Source organism: Giraffa tippelskirchi, chromosome 12 (genome assembly GCF_054371585.1).
Source record: "Giraffa tippelskirchi isolate mGirTip1 chromosome 12, T2T-mGirTip1v1.2.pri, whole genome shotgun sequence".
Lineage (NCBI taxonomy): Eukaryota > Metazoa > Chordata > Mammalia > Artiodactyla > Giraffidae > Giraffa > Giraffa tippelskirchi.
In genome coordinates, this window is record NC_137286.1 from 52,532,509 (window position 1) to 52,550,886 (window position 18,378).

Below are 18,378 nucleotides of genomic sequence, written 5' to 3' on the forward strand. Positions count from 1 at the left end.
TTGTTTTTCTCTTTCTGACTTAGTTCACTCTGTACAATAGGCTCTAGGTTCAACCACCTCATTAGAACTGACTCAAATGTGTTCCTTCTTATGGCCCTTGTGTATATGTACCACAGCCTCTTTATCCATCTGCCGATGGACGTCAGGTTGCATCCGTGTCTTGGCTGTTGTAAATAGTGCTGCATTGAACACTGGGGTACGTGTGTCTTTTTCAGTTTTGGGTTTCCTCAGGGTATATGCCTAGAAGTGATATTGCTGGGTCCTATGATGGTTTTATTCCTAGTTTTTAAAGGAATCCTCGTACTGTCTTCATAGTGGCTGTATCAATTTACATTGCCACCAGCAGTGCAGGAGTGTCCCCTTTTCTCCACACCCTCTCTAGTACTTGTTTGTGGCATTTTTGATTATGGCCATTCTGTCTGTGGTGAAGTGATACCTCGTTGTAGTTTTGATTTGCATTTCTCTAATAATGAGTGATGTTGAGCATCTCTTCATACATTTATTAGCCATCTGTATGTCTTCTTTGGAGAAATGTCTGTTTAGATCTTTCTATCCACTTTTTGATTGGGTGGTTTGTTTTTCTGGTAATGAGTATTGTATGAGCTGCTTGTATATTTTGGAAATTAATTCTTTGTCAGTTGTTTCATTTGCTAGTATTTCCTCCTATTCTAAGGGTTATCTTTTCACTTTGATTATGGTTTCTTTTGCTGTGCAAAAGCTTTCAGATTAATTAGGTCCCATTTAATTATTTTGTTTTTATTTCCATGATTCTAGGAGGTGGGTTGGTCATAAAGGATCTTGCTATGATTTATGTCATACAGTGTTCTGCCTATGTTTTTTTCTAAGAGTTTTACAGTTTCTGGTCTTACATTTAGGTCTTTAATCCAATTCGAGTTTATCTGTGTGTGTGGTGTTAGGAAGTATTCTAATTTCATTCTTTTGCACATACTTGTCCACTTCTTCCAGCACCCCTTGTTGAAGAGACTGTCTTTTCCCCATTGTATATTCTTGCCTCTTTTGTCAAAGATAATGTGCCCATATATGTGTGGGTCCAAGCATTGCTATTCTTTTTGTCTGGAATGTTCTTTCTCCTCATCTTCAGATGGGAAGTCACTTATTAATGTCTTTGCCTTAGCTTATATGACCCGCAAACCTGAAGTTTATTATCAGACATGCTTATCTTCCATACCCCATTCCATTTTCTATATGGCACCTTTTTTTTTTCCCCCATTTATTTCCTGACTGATCCCATGCCGTTAAATTATGCATTCAGAAGTAGCAGGGACCTTGTTTACTTATTCATCTGTGGTCCACAGACCTAGAATAGTACATGGCATGCAGTAAACAGTTCAATTAAGAATTGTCAAATTAATAGATAAATGCTCCACATTTTTTTTTTTTCAATTTGGAGAAGACTTGAGTGCTTACTCTGTGCCATAAACTGAGCAAGGCAGGTTTTGGATGGCCTAAGGAAACAGTCTATTGGAATATAACGTATGTACCATAGAATGTGGTACGGAAGATGGTGAGGGACAGGGAGGCCTGGTGTGCTGCAGTCCATGGGGTTGCAAAGAGTCGGACACGACTGGACAGCTGAACAGCAGCAGCCACCATAGAATGTATCATTTTAGGTATAAAAATCAATTTTTTTTTTTTAGTAAGTTTATAGAATTATTCAGCCATCCCCACAGTCTATCTTTAGAGTATGTTCCTCACCAAAAAAATTTCCTTCTTGCCTGTTGGTAATTAATCTCTGCTTCAACTGCTAGCCTTAGGCAATCACTAAACAGTTTTCATCTCTAGAGATGTACCTTTTCTAAAAATTTCATCTAAATTGAATCCTAATAAGTAATCTTTTGTTTTTGGCTTCTTTTACTTAGCATAATAATTTTGAGATTTGTCCATGTTGTAGCATTTATTAAGAGTTATTCTCTTATTATGGAGTGATATTCCATTCTATACATAACCAGTCACCAGTTGATGAATGTTCGGGTTGCTTCAGTTTGGTGCTATTTTGTTAATGACTAGATACATGGGACTGGAATTGCTGGGTTGTTCATAAAATATATATTTAACTTCTTAAGAAGCTACTGGCTGTTTTCTAAAGAGACTGTACCATTTAACATTCCCATCAGAAATGTTTGAATTTTTTTATTTCTGTCTATCATCACCGATACTTGGTGTATTATCAGTCTTTTGGATTCTAACCATTCTGGTGGGTAAATAGTGATACCTCATTGTGTTTTGACTTGCATTTCTAGAGTGACTAATAATATTGAACATGTTTTCATGTGTTCATTAGCCATTAGCGTATCTTTGGTGATATGTCTGTTCAGTCTTTCACCTATTTTTAAGTTAAATCGTTTGCCTTATTCTCCTTTGTCCTTGGACGTGGGTTATCTTTTTTTCTTGTGTTCCAACATATTCCTGTCAATGGTTGTTCAACAGCTAGTTGCAATTTTCGTGTTCTCGCGGGAAAAGATGAGCACACACCCTTCTACTCCGCCAGGTAGCACCCTTTATGAGTTGAAGAGGCTTTTAATTTTTTTAAAAGTAGTCTAGATTAAAGTTCTTTATTAGACTCACATCTTCTCTAAGTAAAGGCTGTAGAACCTCATTTCTCCAGTGTAGGTAGATGCCTTTTATTTCTTGTCTTATTGTATTGGCTAGAACTTCCATGTTGAGTAGAAATGGTGGGAGTATGATGTTACAGAATTTTTGTTAGGTACCCTTTATAAGGGTGAGGAAATGTTCTTGTGTTCCTAGTTTTTGAAGAGTTTTTACAAACTCTTGAGTATTTTTTGTTCTATAGTCTACCAGTGTGGTATATAGCATTAGTTACTTTTTAGATATTGTCAGCCTTTCATTCATGGGGTAAATCTGACTTGGTCATAATGTTGAATCCTTTTTATATGTTTCTGGATTCAATTTGCTAATATTTTGTTAAAGATTTTTCCATTTTTGTTTCTGAGGTACCTAGTTTTCTTTGTTTTTTGTTTTGGTGATGTCTTTCTGGCTTTGATATCAGGATCATAGAATGAATTGTATGGTATTCCCTCCTTTATTTTCTGAAACAATTTGTTAAGATTTGTATTACTTTTTATAACATTTGATAGGATTCACCAGTGTAGCCTTGTGAGCTTTGGCTTTTCTTTATGAGAAAATTTTTAATGAGTATTTCCATTTCTAGTTATAGGTCTATTCAGGTTTTCTGTTTCATCTTGACTTTGTTTTGCTAACTTGTGTCTAAGAATTTGTTTATTTCATCTGTTGGCATAAAACTAGTATTTCCTCATAATCCTTTTAATTTTTGAAGGATCAATACTGATCTAAATAATACTTTGATTATGGTAACTTGTGTCTTGTCTGTTGGTCTTTTTATAATAGGTAAAAGTTAACAATATTGGGGATGTTTTCAAAGACACCAGCTTTGGACATTATTGCTTTGTTTTTGTTTTTTTTATTTAGAATTTCATTTATTTCCACTCTCGTTTTTATTATTGTCTTCCTGTGCTTTTCATTTAATTTTCTTGTTTTCTATTTTCTTAAGATGGAAGCTTAGATTATTGATTTAAGTCCTTTCCTTCCTTTTCCCAGTATAGGTGCTTAAAGATACAGATTCCCTCCCTGAACTGCTATAGCTGCAGCCCATAAATGTTGCTATCTTGTGTTTTATTTTAATTCAGTTTCACCTATTTTTGAATTGCTCTTTTGATTTCTTCTTTTGTACATGGGTTTCTTTTAAGTGTGTTATTTTCCAAATCCATTTCTCAAATGATTTGTAGTTTACTTCTGTCTTAGAGCACATGCTTAAATAGTTACTTGTTATATAGTCTAGTATGTTTTTTATTTTATATGTTTCTGATTTGTCGACCTTTTTATCATTATAAAATGTCCCTCTTTATCTCCAGTAATATTTCTTGCTCTTTAGGTCTATTTTGATTTTATAACTCCTCAGCTCTCTCCTGATAACTGTTTGCGTAGTATACTATTTTCCATTGTTTTACTTTCACCCTGTTTCTTTCTTTGAGTCTAAATTGTGTCTCTGTAGACAACATATAGCTGGATTTTCCTTTTTTCTCTAGTAAGATAATTTCTGCCTTTTGATTGGAGTATTTAGTTATAATTATTGATACGGTTGGATTTATGTCTGTTTTGTTTTCCCTCTATATGTCTTATTTCTTTTTTGTTCCTTTGTTTTTTTCTTTGCCGACTTCTTTTGTATCAACAAATAGTTTTTAGTGGTTGCTCCAAGGTTTTTAGTGTATACATCTCATCACCGTATTCTTAAAATTAATACTGATTTAATTCTGGTAAAATATAGCAACTTTTCTGCAGTATAGCTCTATTTTCTCCTCCTTCCTTGTTGTAAAACCCAAGAATACAGTGATAAAATGATTGCTTTATTCAGGCTTGTGTTTTAAGGAAATTAAGAAAAGAGAAAATGTGTTTATACAGTCTTATATATTTACCGTTTTACTTTATCATTTTTAGTGACCTTCATTTCTTCTTGTGCAGTCAAGTTGCTGTCAGGTGTCACTTTTAGCTTGAAGGGCTCTTTTTAGTATTTCTTGTAAAGCAGGCCTTCTAACCACAAATTCTGTCTTCATTTGTCTGTGCTGTTCTCTTTTCACCTTTAGTTTTGAAGAATAGTTTAAGAGTCCTCAGAAGACAGAGAAACTTGACCACTCTGATTATGCTCTTACTACAGCAGTTATTAGAACAGGCTTAGACTATTTCCTTTTTTTTCAGGCATCCTCACTATAGTATGCTTGTGAGAGAGGAGACCCCCCTCTATGCCCCTCCTTCCTCTGCCTTCTCTTGGAACAGAGTTTCCTAACCTCAGCACTATTGACATTTTGGGCTGGATAATTCTTTTATGCAAAGTGGGAGGTGGCTCTCCTTGGCATTTTATGATGTTCAGCAGCATCCATGGCCACTGCCTACTCCATGCCAGGAGTGACCCCCCTTCCTCAGTTGTGACAACCAAAAATGTCTCCAGACATTGCCGAATGTCCCCCAGAGGGGTGAAGTCACCACCTGTTGAGAAGGACTACGCGAGAGAGTTCCCGCTGTCTCCCCGCGTTGCTCATTCTGTCATCCTCCACTCTCCCCACCCCGTCTCATTGCTGATCTTTTCCGTGTCCCATTTGCTGCTCACCTGGATCCTCTGTTCCTCCCACAGAGCTCTGTAAGTCAATAGTAGTCACTGTTTTGAGGAGGGAGGCAGTTTCCGCCTTCTCTTTCTAAACATTCTGTTGTCCATTCTGTAATGAATACCCTGTCCGTCATATATTAGCAGAAGCCCATGTTTTTATAAAGTGTGTTTTTCAAAATGTGCGTGCTATGAAACAGATGATGAATGAAAGTTTAGACACAGTGGGGGTATCAATTATTAGTTACCTTTGTTTTCTGAAATGGATAAGAGAATTTTCAAGTATATTACTTTAGAGTTTTCATATTATTTTCTTGTATCTGACTTTTGATATACTGTGTATGTTTAGCCTCAGATTGTAGTGAGAATATGCTGTCTTAGAGAGATGATGAAAATGTGTCTCATATCATATGGTTAATAAGTGGATAGACTGAGATCTATCTCTGGTCTTCTGTGACCCAGGCCCATGTCCTTTAAACTTCAAATTCTAAAGAGAAATAATGCGTCCTTCATAGCACCAGCACCATAGAGATGAAGACAGAAGTAGTCTACATAGTAGGAACCTTGAGGCCTATGGGAACATATGTGCTCATTTTCTAGAGAAAGAAACGTGATGCTTAGTTTCCTCCAGTGAATGGTTAGCTAAGATTTGTCCTTTTGTACTTGGCTAGTGAAGTGGATGGTAGGGATTTTGACTCCTAAATGGTTATAATTAATTTTTTGTTGCTCTTAAGCAACTGGGGCATTCCACCCAGCATGGGCTACATTTTGGAAAAAAATTTTATGTATCTTGCTTTTATAATTAAAGAAAGGAACTTTGAATTACTTTTTTCCACTAGAGATGATCATTCAGTTAGTGTTTGCCAAAGGTTTCCATGTGGCCAGTTGGATAATTATTGGAGGATGGATTGGAGTTAAGAGATGCACTGTGTGTGTGTGTATGCATGTGTGTTTATAAACATGTGTATGTTTAAGAGAGCTTTTTCTCTTTGTAAACTTTGTTTTTAAAACATTTTCAGACATTAAAAAAAATCATTTTTCATGAAGATGTATGTATAAGAAGGAAATCCATTAATTAAGGAATTTAAATTTTCCTTTATTTGCATCTGAGCTTGCTGTGTGGATGACAAATCCTGTGAATTACTTTTCTCCTACCCTGTGTGGTAGTTCTGAGGTTCATTACGGCTCTCTACAACCGTTTGTTCCTTTTAGGGAAGTGATCCCCTGAAGGAATGTCATTGTACAGAAGAGAGGTTTACTCACATAACTTCTGAACTTTCCCTCCCTCAACTGTGATAGGCCATTGTTCTCAGCATCCAAAAGTTAGTGTTCTTTTTAACCAACTGAAACGGTGTTTCCTTTGTGCAGAGTCCAGTCACCTTTTCTGAATGGTGACTCTGACCAGGAACCTACCCTTACGGTGTGTGGTTACTACCCTTACCAGAGATATGTATCAGTGAGCCACTGTGTTTTGTATGTCGTGTTTTTGCACAGTATGGGGCTTGCTTTTAAAGCAAGAAAGAGCAATGACTACATCAAAGAATTCAGCGTATACACACAATCATGTGCAAATGTGTATTTCATACCCACCCTACAAAATAACTCAGTTTGATAGAGTATTTTCAGAGATTTTTACCTCTTAGTATTTTGTTGTTGTTGTTGTTTTGCTTCTGAGTTTAGTCCAGTCTGAATTTTTTTGTACTTGTCCTTTCACATATTTATCACATGACTGCTAGTATACCATTCTCCCTGCTTTGATTCAATTTTCTTCTTTGTTGTTCCTCACTAGAGTGAGCTTCTGTTTATCCATAATCCTAAGATCTGGAAAATGCAGAATTGTTTCTACTTTGGTGAGAGGCATATGTTAAATACAGAAGCTGATTAACAGAGAAATAGCTATCTTTAGGCTGTGATGTGGTATCATTATAAGTTCACCATGATGACAGTATACCTGTTATATCCATGGTATTACAAACTGACAGTTGTCCAGTGCATGAACTGGCAAATTTTTCTTAAAGGACCTGGTAGTAAACATTTCGAACCTGGTAGTAAACATTTCAACTAGGCGTAGGTCTCTGTCACAACTACTCATATGCTATATAGACAGAAAGCAGCCATAAGCAGTTTGTAAATAATTCAACATATATCTAAGAAAGAATATCTCATATTAACTCCTTTAATGCAGTAAGAGTACACTAGGTGGGTGAAAATATTTGTTGGCTAAATCAGTAGGAGCAGTTAGTCTTGTTTAAAAAAAAGTCTATTATTTAAGTTTTTAGACTAGTGTAGTTTTAATTATAATATGTGTTATATAAATTAAAACATTCTCTTGAAATTATTTATCTCCCAGCTGTTCAGAAAATAGCCTGATGTATAGGAATGGTCTTTCATTTCCAGTTGCCCCATACATTTTGCGTTGAGATGCTGTTGAGATAGCTCATTTTTTACGTTGTTCCGTCTAATCCTCTTATCAGTTTTAATTCTTCAATTTATTTTATGTTCTTATTTTTATAGCAGTATGGCAAAATACTGTGTACCTTCGGCTTGTTGAGGGAGAAGCTTTAATGGTGTGTTCAGATCTCTGCCTCTAAAGGTTGCTTTCTCTAGCTCTCTGAATGTGGTTGTTTCAGGTGTTACCAGCTGTCACTCGGGCTTGAAACTGACGCTCCTCGTGCCTGATGACGTGCTTGGCCATTCATGAGTTCAGAAATGGCAGCAGACGGGTAACGGCCTTGTGCCCAGTGGCAGTGCTGGCATTTGCTGTCTTTGACTTTCTCTCTTATCAGAGATCTCATTACATGGTAGCTCTAGGTAATGTCGAGTCCTGAATTTATAATTCCGGGGCTTGACTGACCCCAGCAGAGCAGGGCGTCCTGGTGTCGGAAGGCAGACTGTGGGCAGCATCTCATCCACTGAGCGTCAGTCTGTGCACAGAACTAAGCAGCTTCTTCCAGGTGCTTTGTTGGCTCTCATGTGGCAAGTCAGAGCATATTTTTCTAAGCCTCATGAAATAAACTTCTTTCAATTTTTATTTTTGAGAGAACTTCGATCATAATGTCCCATACTGAATTTCTGCCACAGATCCTTTAGTGATCCAAAGATGGTTGAATTAATATTTACACAGGAAAAACTTTGATCTGTAGAGTTCAGGCAGAATTTGTTATGGGTGACATGTTTTTAAATTTCATTAATTTTGTGCCTCCAAGTTCTGTTAGTATTAAATTTGTATCACTTAACATTGTTCTTGTCTGGGGGCTGTTGTGTGGTTGACTGTCATTGTAATCTATTAACTTTTATATCTATGAGCAGTAAGGATGACTGATGGAAACGATATAATTTTTACCTTCGGTGACAGCTGTAATATCACCACTATTTCTTTTATCTTTGAATATTGTTTTCCCTATAAATTGCAGCTTATTAAACAATAGCTTATGATTAATTTTCTGCCTAACATTTTATCACAATAACTTGTTACTTATGTACTAATTGCATGATCTACTGAAATATTTTGTGAACCCTGGATCCAGTCTCAGAATCAGAAACCTGCTGTTATCCAGCATAGACTGATGAAATTGATTCGGTTGATTTTTCCTTGCCTTTTTGTTTTCCCCTCTCTTGTATTCAAGAGCTAGTGAAAGATAAAATTTATTTATCCTTATAGGGAAGATTCTTTTTTTTAACAGACTTTTTTTTTTCTTCTAGTTGGTTCCTTAAAAAAGAAATTTTAGTTGGAAAATTTTTTTTTTCTTCTATGTAATTGAGTCACACTGTTCTGTTTTATCTCTAGGTTTGAGTTTTGGGAAGATTTTGAAGAAGACCATGGGAAAGGGAGAGAGAATGGCTATCAGAGTCTTCATAAGGTGCTAGAGCCTTTCCTTCTCCGGAGAGTGAAGAAAGATGTGGAGAAATCTCTTCCTGCCAAAGTGGAACAGATTCTCAGAGTGGAGATGTCAGCCCTTCAGAAACAGTATTACAAGTAAGTCATTGGCTGACTCAGGCCCAAAAGGGATTAAGATCAGTGCCAGGAGGACATGAGAGAGAGAGACCTGACAGGTAAACTGCCTTTTTTAGTGAAGTCTCAACACAGATTTAAATAGCCGTTTATTTATGGTCAGAGAGAGGGAAATTTATTTTTAAGGAATTGCTTTAATTTTGTTTATGATTATTTATAATAGTTAACAGAGCTCCAAAGCCAAACTGCCAAGCCTGGCCTGTTCAAAGACACCTGCCTTCCATCCTTGTCTCCTCCATTCTAGTTTCTCTTCTCCTTAGGTAATGATTACTGTTATTTTTAATTTTTAAAATACAAGCAGATACACGCTAACTTCTTTTGGCCTTTATCTTCTTATACAGATGGTAGCACACTGTGTGCATTTTTCTGTACCTTAACTTTTTTCACTTGGTGATACCAAACAGCTGTGCTGGGGAACATTCCACAGTAGTTTACAGAGACACACAGCCCTTCCTTTTTACAACCGCATAGTGGATCTGTGGAAAAGTTTATTACTAGTCCCCTAGTCATGGACATTTGGATATTTCCAAATACTTGCTTTTTATAAACAGTGCTATAGTCTTTGAGCATCCCTCTTTGAGATGGCTTCCTAAACATGTGATTGCTGAAAGTGTAAAGAAATTTCACAGTGCAGAAGAAAAGTGCTTCTCATATTTTGGGGTTTGTGGTTAGAGCTTATTTGGATATGTGAGAATATTCATGCACCCCGTCCTCCCTTCTTTCCAAACTGAGTTGTGAAACACACTCATCACGAGCACTGTATTCTGTAAAACTCCCTTTTACACAATTTAAATGGGTCTGTAGCTTTTGTCTTTGATATATCTCATTTATTTAACTGATTTTCTAATTTGTGATAGCTTAATTTCCACTTTTATACTATATTAAAGACAGCTTCAGTGACAGTCATTGTTTATGTAAAATACATAAATGTAATATATGTTCTAGTATATATGTATTTTTTTTGCCTTGGCTTTCTGAAAAAAAAAAGTATTTACTTTTATTAGAGGATATTGTGTTAGTCTCTGCCGTACATCACATAAATCACTCATAGGTATGCATGTCCCCTCCCTCTTGAACCTCCCTCCTACTTCCCACCCTGTCCCATCCCTGTGGGTTGCCACAGAGCACCTTAATCCTTGAGCTCCCTGCATCATACATCAAATTGTTTATTGTTATTATCCTCTTTTTAATATTCCTATGCTCAGCCAGGTTGAAATACCCAATAGAATGTTTAATGGTCTGACTCTGGAGATGTGTGAGGGTTCCTGGTTAGGTGACAGGAGATAGAAGATAAAGCATCCTTCCTTGCCTTTTTAATTCCCCTCCACCCCCATGCCCTCAGTAATAGTGTTTCCTTTTATAATCTTCTGGAATACCCTGTTCTCTTTCTTTGCATCTGATAACATTGTCATTGTTTTGATTTGCAGATGGATTCTGACCAGGAATTACAAGGCTCTTGCCAAAGGAACAAGAGGCAGCACATCTGGTTTCCTCAATATTGTGATGGAACTGAAGAAATGCTGCAACCACTGTTATCTGATTAAACCCCCTGAAGAAAATGAAAGGGAAAATGGACAGGAAATTCTTCTGGTGTGTGCTTACCTTGTTTGTAATTAGTTTAAGGACAGTTTAGTTTCTGTAGATGCTTTTAATCAAAACACTCCTTTTCCTCCTTGATGGCTCTTCAAGGAGCATCAAAAGAAGCTTTAAAAACAGGTGAGAAAAACCAAATAGCTAGAAAAAATCTGGAAAGTATAGTCACAGATACCAGGTAAAGAGCATTTCAGGAATTGCTTGTCAGCTAGATTGCAGAAGGCTTCCAAAACCTTTAAGATGATTTTTAAAATATGAACTCTTAGAGGTGAAGGGCAAATTGAAGTATCCTTTTGATCATGATCATGTCTTTTCGTTCTTCAGTCCCTGATCAGGAGCAGTGGGAAGTTGATTCTGTTAGATAAACTGTTGACAAGACTTCGAGAAAGAGGAAACAGAGTCCTTATCTTCTCTCAGATGGTGAGGATGTTGGATATCCTGGCTGAGTACCTGACTATTAAGCACTACCCTTTCCAGGTAAGGATGCTCGGTGCTTAGGGTCTCTCCCTTCATCTCTCTCCCTCCCTCCTAGGTTATATGCTTTGCTTGTTAAATTATCCTTAAGTGGAAAACAAAGAGTTTTCTTGTTTGAAACAAACTGAGATTAAGGTTCCAGGAGGATATTAATTTTACTTTTGTAAAATTAAGGGTTTTCTTCTTCATTCATTAATCTCCAGTAAGATTTAGAGAAAAATAAGGGGGAAGAAGGAGTTTCTTTTTTTTTTTTTAGGAGTTTCTTTAGCATAATATTTTTCTGCATGTTAAACAATAAAAGGCAAAAACTTATCTGTAATCTATGTATAGGCATGTGTGCAACTTATTTGGCCTAATATTTTTTAATGCTTTGATTTTTAAGACATTTAAGGCATGATTTTTAATTATTAAATAAGTTTTTTCTTTAGTTTTGGATGGACTAATGCAGTTAGGCTGATACTGAAGATACTTGAAGCTAGTGATTCTAAGAAGACCAAGCTTTAAAACTCAGTAGCAGATTATCTTTCAGAATCCCCTGAAAGGCCTAGTTATATCCATAATACCTGGTGTGGTCTTTCAGTAGCTGTCTTAGAATATGGTTAAATACTGTGGTTATTATCAGAAATAGCACAGTACAGAGAATCAGTGATCTTTTAGTACATCTGATCCCTGGGTGCTTTCAGGTCTGGCTCATCATATGGCATCAAGTGAAATAAGAATATGTTACTTTTTTCTCTAGGGAATGAGTAGTCTGGTGTCTGCTCAGGTCATCATGCCTAATGTCTTCGCTTAGTGAAAATATTGAAAAGAGGGCATTTGGGTTTTCTGATTTCAAAATTTATCTTTGGGTCAGGGCTCTCAGGTAGACCTGGTAGTCAGAAAGAAGAAGGAGGGTTCCCACGTGTGATTCTGCCTGTGTTCAGGTGGCTCTGGGTTCGGTGGGCAGAGCGCTGAGCTGTGGGTCCTTCCAGACCCCACCCCGCCCCGTCACTGATCACTGGCTAGCGGACAACATCTGTCTGGTCAGTTTTGCCTTCCTTAAAATGAGGTAGTTTGTCTCAAGTTGTGATTAAGGGGCAGCAATGTGAAAATGATTTTAAAGAGTGAGAAATGCTTTATATACAGCGTACAGGTAGTAATTCTTCAGTATCTATTATATGGTATCTCTACAGTGACATTGTTTTGGACCTAGAGGTGACGTACAGTCTAATGTAAGAATTGTATGTGCTGGGAAATGCCAGAGGCTCTCCTGAGGATACATTTTGGCTGCTTGAACACTTTAGTTTTTGGAAAAGCTGAGGTATATGACCAGCTTAATGTTTTCAATATCGTGGGAAAATGTCTTCCAAACAAAATTATGTAAAGGATTTTTTGGTGATTTTAGCAGTTAATAACACTGCAACTTTCAGACATATTAGCTTAGGAGCATCACTTTTCTGCAGGAGCTAATTATGAGGTGACCAATGGTAGTATTTCCTGATTTGTTGAATACCCACAGATGGAGAATCAGGCAAAGCCTCTAAGCACAGCTCAGTTGCCGTCTTTCTTCTTATGTGCTAGCGGCCATTCTGATCCTTGGGTAAACCTAGGTGGCCCTTAGAACCAGAAGCTTCTGAGCCAGAGTGTGTAACCGGAGAGCTTGGGGCATGTTGGGTGAGCTGCTCAAGCATAGCCCCTGACGGCACTTGGCCAGTGTGTCCTGGTTATTTTTACTCAGAGGGTATTGGAGTGAGGAAGGTTTCAAGTCTTCTGTTCTATTTTGAGTGCAGCTGATTTTCCTCCCTTATGATTTTCTTGTGGTTTATTTTTACAGCGTCTGGATGGTTCCATCAAGGGAGAAATCCGAAAACAGGCGCTGGACCACTTCAACGCAGATGGGTCTGAGGTACAGCATGCATGGCTTTGTTATTTGGGCAGTCTGGGCTCTGTGTCAAGGGGGAAAGCCTTTCTAGCTGATGTACTCTGTTTCAGAAACAGTTCACAGTGCAGCTGTCCTACCTGATAAGAGGAATCAGTGATGTAAAAGGTGCCTCTTAGCTTGGTTGTTTGTCACCCCAGAAAAGTGTATACATGCTTGTTTCTCTTCCCTGGGCTGAATTAATGGCAGAGTAGTTCTGATAGCAGCAGAGTGCTCTCTGGTGCTTCCAGATGGCAAATTTCTGGGCCTGGAAGAAAAACAAGGCCAGGTTGTGGAGGGCTGACCAATAGGATTAACTTTGACATGTGCGCTACTTCAGAAGGCTCTGACCTGTACTCTTGGTGACTTGAGTCTTGAAAAGTATGTTTGTCGTGTCTCAGATTTGTTGGACCTTGGTAGGGTTGTCGTTTAATTCCCTTGCTTGGGCTGATAGCAGCATTGGTTCATCTGTTAGGTGTTCAGCTTGAATTTGGCAGTATAAAGTAGTTTGTTTTTAAGGCACGTGTGGAAGAGCCCTTAGGACAGGCCAGAAACCGTGTAACCTTGTAATGTGTGCCTGTCAAGCTGTTAATACCGTGGGATTTGAGAGAAGGAGGGAGAAGAGGCTTAGCATGGGGGGCTGTAGCGGTGTGAGGAGGGGAGGAAGCCGAGGAGAGCGCTGGAGGTGGGACTGAGCAGCGCTGTGGAGAGCGTGGGGGCCTCTGAAGTCCGGGCGGCTCTTCTGCGCAGAGAGACCGGACTTCAGTCTCTGCTTTCTCATGAGCTTTGAGCACTGTGTCCGTCACTCCGGAATGGCAGGACTCCTGCCCCTGAATTGCACACAGGCCCAGTTAGACTGTGGTGTTCTGGCTTCTTCTCTAGCCTAAAATTTTAGTTTTCCTTGAGGAGTTTTAGACACTAATCTCTTCAGAACCAAGGCTCTGACTAGTCAAGGACAAGAGGAATTGAATTATTAAAAATATTGATAACCATCTAATTCCCATTCCTCCTTCCCTTCCTCCTATTTCCTCACCTGTGAAAGCATGATTTCACTCCCTGCTTCATAACCCTGTGGTGACGACTTTAGTGTAACAGTTAGCACACAGCCCTGAGCACATGCCATCAGTGTCAGCCCTTTTTATTATTCAGAATGTGTTGAGATTGGTTTTTTGTGCCCTACTCTTAGTTTAAAACTCAGTACGAGTTAAATGTCTTATACTGCCCTGTGTCAGAAAAAAACTAAAGTCGGTTTCTTCATAGTTCTCCGCTCATTGCTCCTGCCCCATGGCTAGATGGAGAAAATAGTTTCTCTACCATTTTCTGCAAACCTGAGTCTTTTTAAAATTAATTTAAAAATTTATGTACTTTATTACTAGGGGAAAGTATTATATGCACATGTAGAAATTTTTCAAGTTGGTGAAGAGGACAAAGGAGAAAAGCTGCACAAACTCCCATTCCAGTTTGCTATTCTTGTCGTTTGGGTCCATGTCATTCACCCCGAGGAAACCGTTTCTTTATTTATGTATTTGCCCCAGCTGGAATCATGCTGCATATATAGTCTTGGTGTCGCCTTTCATTCAAAATTCTACTCTAAGCATTTTCTCCGTATCATTAAAGATTTGAAAAATCATGGTTTCTAATATTTTCTCATGCCTGTTCCCTCATTTATTTAACCATTTTATTGTTGTCAGATGTTTAGTTAAGAGGATATGAGCATGTAAAAAAGGTTTTTAGTGCCTTTTGCCGAATCACTGCCAAATCAAACAATTTATATTGATAGTTTTTTTTTTTAATGTATTTATTTATTTGGTTGTGCCTAGTCTTAGCTGAGGCATGTGGGATCTAGTTCCCTGACCAGGGATCGAACCCACACCCCCTGCATTGAGAGCATGGAGTCTTAGCCACTGGACCACCAGGGAAGTCCCTATATTCATACTTTTATGTATGAATACTTCTATTTTACCTCACCCTTTAGATTCATAATTTTTAACCTTTATCTATTTAGTAATAGACATAACTAATACCTTAATGTAATTCATACTACCTTTGATAAAGAGTGACATGGAAAATAATCTTCTGTGATCATTCAGAGCTCAGATTTCATTTATGTTTTAGATGTCGTATTCTCAAGTGTTTATCTGTGGGCTTTGCTTTAGAGTGTGGTACTGCTGGGTATTTCTACCAAGGATCACAGACTCAGTGCTTCAACACCCCTGGTGATCAGTTCTTTATTGGAGCTGTTTAAAGTTCTTGTGAGACAGCTCTCTCTATTTTTTGTTCTATGACAGTGTTGGTGAATGACTGTTACTTAGACGGGGGAGACCCTTTCATTGCATTTATGTGTATGTATTAAATGCAGCCATTTATCAAAAGATAACTCAGAACCACCAGTGTGTGAGTGCCGCTTTCACGCGGTGCAGACGGGTGTGTGGTGCCCGCCCGGTCTCTCACACCACTGCTGTGGAAGCTAAGATAACTCAGAACCGCCAGTGTGTGAGTGCCGCGTTCACGTGGTACAGACAGCTGTGTGGTGCCCGCTCGGTCTCTCACGCCACTGCTGTGGAAGCTAAGATAACGCAGAACCGCCAGTGTGTGAGTGCCGCGTTCACGCGGTGCAGACAGCTGTGTGGTGCCCGCCCGGTCTCTCACGCCACTGCTGTGGAAGCTGGCAGTGTCAGGGCTGGGTCCCTCCCCTGTGCAGCGCTTCAGCCCGTCCTGCTCTGGTTTCTTGGTGCGTGTTCCATGGTGATTGAGGGTCCTGTACTACCCAGTGGCTTTGTCATGTCACCTGTTAGTACAGTGTTTCTGTATTCCTCAGCAGCCTAATAGATGAATGGACATTTGCTCAATAAAGTTTCCTTGCTTATACGGACTGCCTGCCTTACATGGCATAACTCACCTTTACCCAGGAAATAAGTACGTAGGCAACTTACTGAAGTGATCCGTTGATAACTAAGTTTGTCTGTTAACTGCTTATATACTAGTTTTAGTTGGGCAAGACCACTAATTCTTCTGCTCCTGTTGCCTTATCCATTTCTACTTTACTCCCTTAGCTCATTGCACCAACTCTTACCTCTTAATCAAATGAAAATTCACTCTGCCATCAAGTCCCTGACATTCTTGTAGCCTCCATAAAGTTTGTCCATCATATCTCACTTTTCTTCACACCTGCAGGGGTTTCCAAGTATAAGGGCTTATTGGACTGTGAAACTGTTTCTGAGAAGGCCACTGCATAAAGTAGTATATTGCATTGTGTACAGGACTTCTGTTTCCTGCTCTCGACAAGGGCTGGTGGCCTGGGAATCAATTTGGCTTCAGCGGACACAGTTGTCATCTTTGACTCTGACTGGAATCCCCAGAACGACTTGCAGGCACAAGCCCGAGCCCACAGAATTGGTCAGAAGAAGCAGGTCAGTGGAGAAGCCTTTGGATGTGGCTTGGAGGGGAGGTCGTTGTCTATGGGTAGATATCTATTTGTTAATTAGCTAGTAGAGAGAAGCTGTCTTTAGGGCTGAGATGAGATGAGCTTATAGTTATGGAACAGTTCTTTCTCACTGTTTGTAAAGTGTATGACCAGTGACTTTCTGGCTTACTCAAAGGTGTATGATGAATAGACTTAGAATTGAAAATTTCCTTCTATTTTAGTATAGAAAAGTTGTTGTATTCACATTGTTCAGGACAGTCTACTTTATTACACGTGGTCAATGTTAGCGCTGTCGTATGCTGCAAAAGTACACACTTGTTTCCTTCAAGGATGAGTTTCAAAGTCTGCTCCAATGTTAGCTACCTTTTAAGTTTCATATGTGGTTGGAGATTCAGTTTCGGTGAAACAGATAATTCTTTAGCAGCATATTTGTCATTAGGTCAAGGCTATAATAATAGTTCTTATAGACAATTTTTATATAAGAATGTAACATGCTGCTTATAATAGAAGATATTATGTATATTAATGCTTAAGTTGTCTTCTTGGATCGATGACTTACAAGTAGTATGCCATAGCAGAGAACAGATTTTTTTTTTTTTAATTTCCCCTCTTTGTTTTAGACAGAAGTAACTTTCTATGTGTGTCAACAGGCATAAGCATAACATTGCCTTTTCCTGCAGGTAAATATTTACCGCTTGGTTACAAAGGGGACCGTGGAGGAAGAGATCATAGAACGGGCCAAAAAGAAGATGGTACTGGACCATCTGGTGATTCAGCGCATGGATACCACTGGCCGGACGGTTCTGGAAAACAACTCTGGAAGGTCCAAGTAAGTGCCAGAAAGGCAGGAGAGGTAGCAGAAGTCAATTTTACAGCATCATTTCGTGTAATTCATTCATCCTTCTCGTGAGGTGCTCTACAACAGACATTAATCTGTTGATTACCTGCAAAGGACCAAGCCAAAACTGCAAGATGACTTTTTCATTTTATTTTGCTTTCCCTGTTTCTCCTTCCCCTCTTCTTATTTTGGGGGGCAGGGTGGGGGGGCGTATCAGCCCTCTCCTCATGTGCCCTCTTGTCTTTCCTGCTCTCCTCTCTAGCCTTTTGCTTTTGGCTCTGCCTGTGCCATACGACACAGCAGCAGCAGTGGCAGCTGTGTGCTTGCCATCAGGCTTTCTGCCTGGTATGGTATTGCCTTGGACTTTTCAGCAGCGAGGCTGCAGCAGGTTGAATTGGCAGCCATTTCTTATTATTGGTAAAAATGTTTGTGTGGAGATTGCCTTTCCTATTGAAAATAAAAGGGTATGAAAGGAAAATAGTTAAGTTTCAGCTGGCTTTATTTGGAAGGACAACGATTTCTCTTAGAGAGTTTACATTTTGACCAAATTGTTGAGTATCTTCTGTGACAGTCTTACAGTTTGAGTTACAGGTTAAATCAAATGAGCCCTTTCTAATTACGTGATGATGATTTTCCACTAAAAAGAAAACTAGACAGAAAAAACTTGTTCTTTCATTTTGAACCAGAGAAGAGGTGTTCGAAAGTTCTTGGTGACCAATAACTTTCTAAAACAAAGGATGAAGAGAGAATTCCCTTCTTTCATGTTGCTAATTATTTTTTTGCTTACCCTTGTAAATAGATGAACCAACAGGAAGATAATTGCTGTCTTAGTCTTTTGTTAAGTTAGGTTTACCGCTACAGACTCATCCTGTGAATTAAAAACCATGAAATATTTGTGAGATCATTTTTCTTGTGGTAGAATTTCTATTTTCACCAGTAGTTGGACCTCTTTAAGAAGAATAGATGTTTAGAACTCAATAGAGGT

At 38.6% G+C, this 18,378-nt stretch overlaps 1 protein-coding gene across 12 annotated transcripts in view; it reads left to right on the forward strand.

Annotated features, from left to right (window-relative positions):
• CHD2 (chromodomain helicase DNA binding protein 2) overlaps positions 1-18,378 on the forward strand; it is a 113,640-nt gene that overhangs the window by 51,202 nt on the left and 44,060 nt on the right. For 11 of the 12 annotated variants that reach the window (XR_014071334.1, XM_081550380.1, XM_081550385.1 and 8 more), the window contains 6 exons: positions 8,943-9,131; positions 10,595-10,757; positions 11,085-11,237; positions 13,048-13,119; positions 16,392-16,541; positions 17,236-17,384. Coding sequence is in view for 11 of the 12 variants with exons in the window: in XM_081550380.1 (XP_081406506.1) it covers positions 8,943-9,131; positions 10,595-10,757; positions 11,085-11,237; positions 13,048-13,119; positions 16,392-16,541; positions 17,236-17,384 (876 nt within the window). In the remaining variant the exon portion in view is untranslated. Of the gene's footprint in view, positions 1-8,942; positions 9,132-10,594; positions 10,758-11,084; positions 11,238-13,047; positions 13,120-16,305; positions 16,546-17,235; positions 17,385-18,378 lie in introns of all 12 variants that reach the window. The other variant, XM_081550382.1, reaches the window with a different exon arrangement.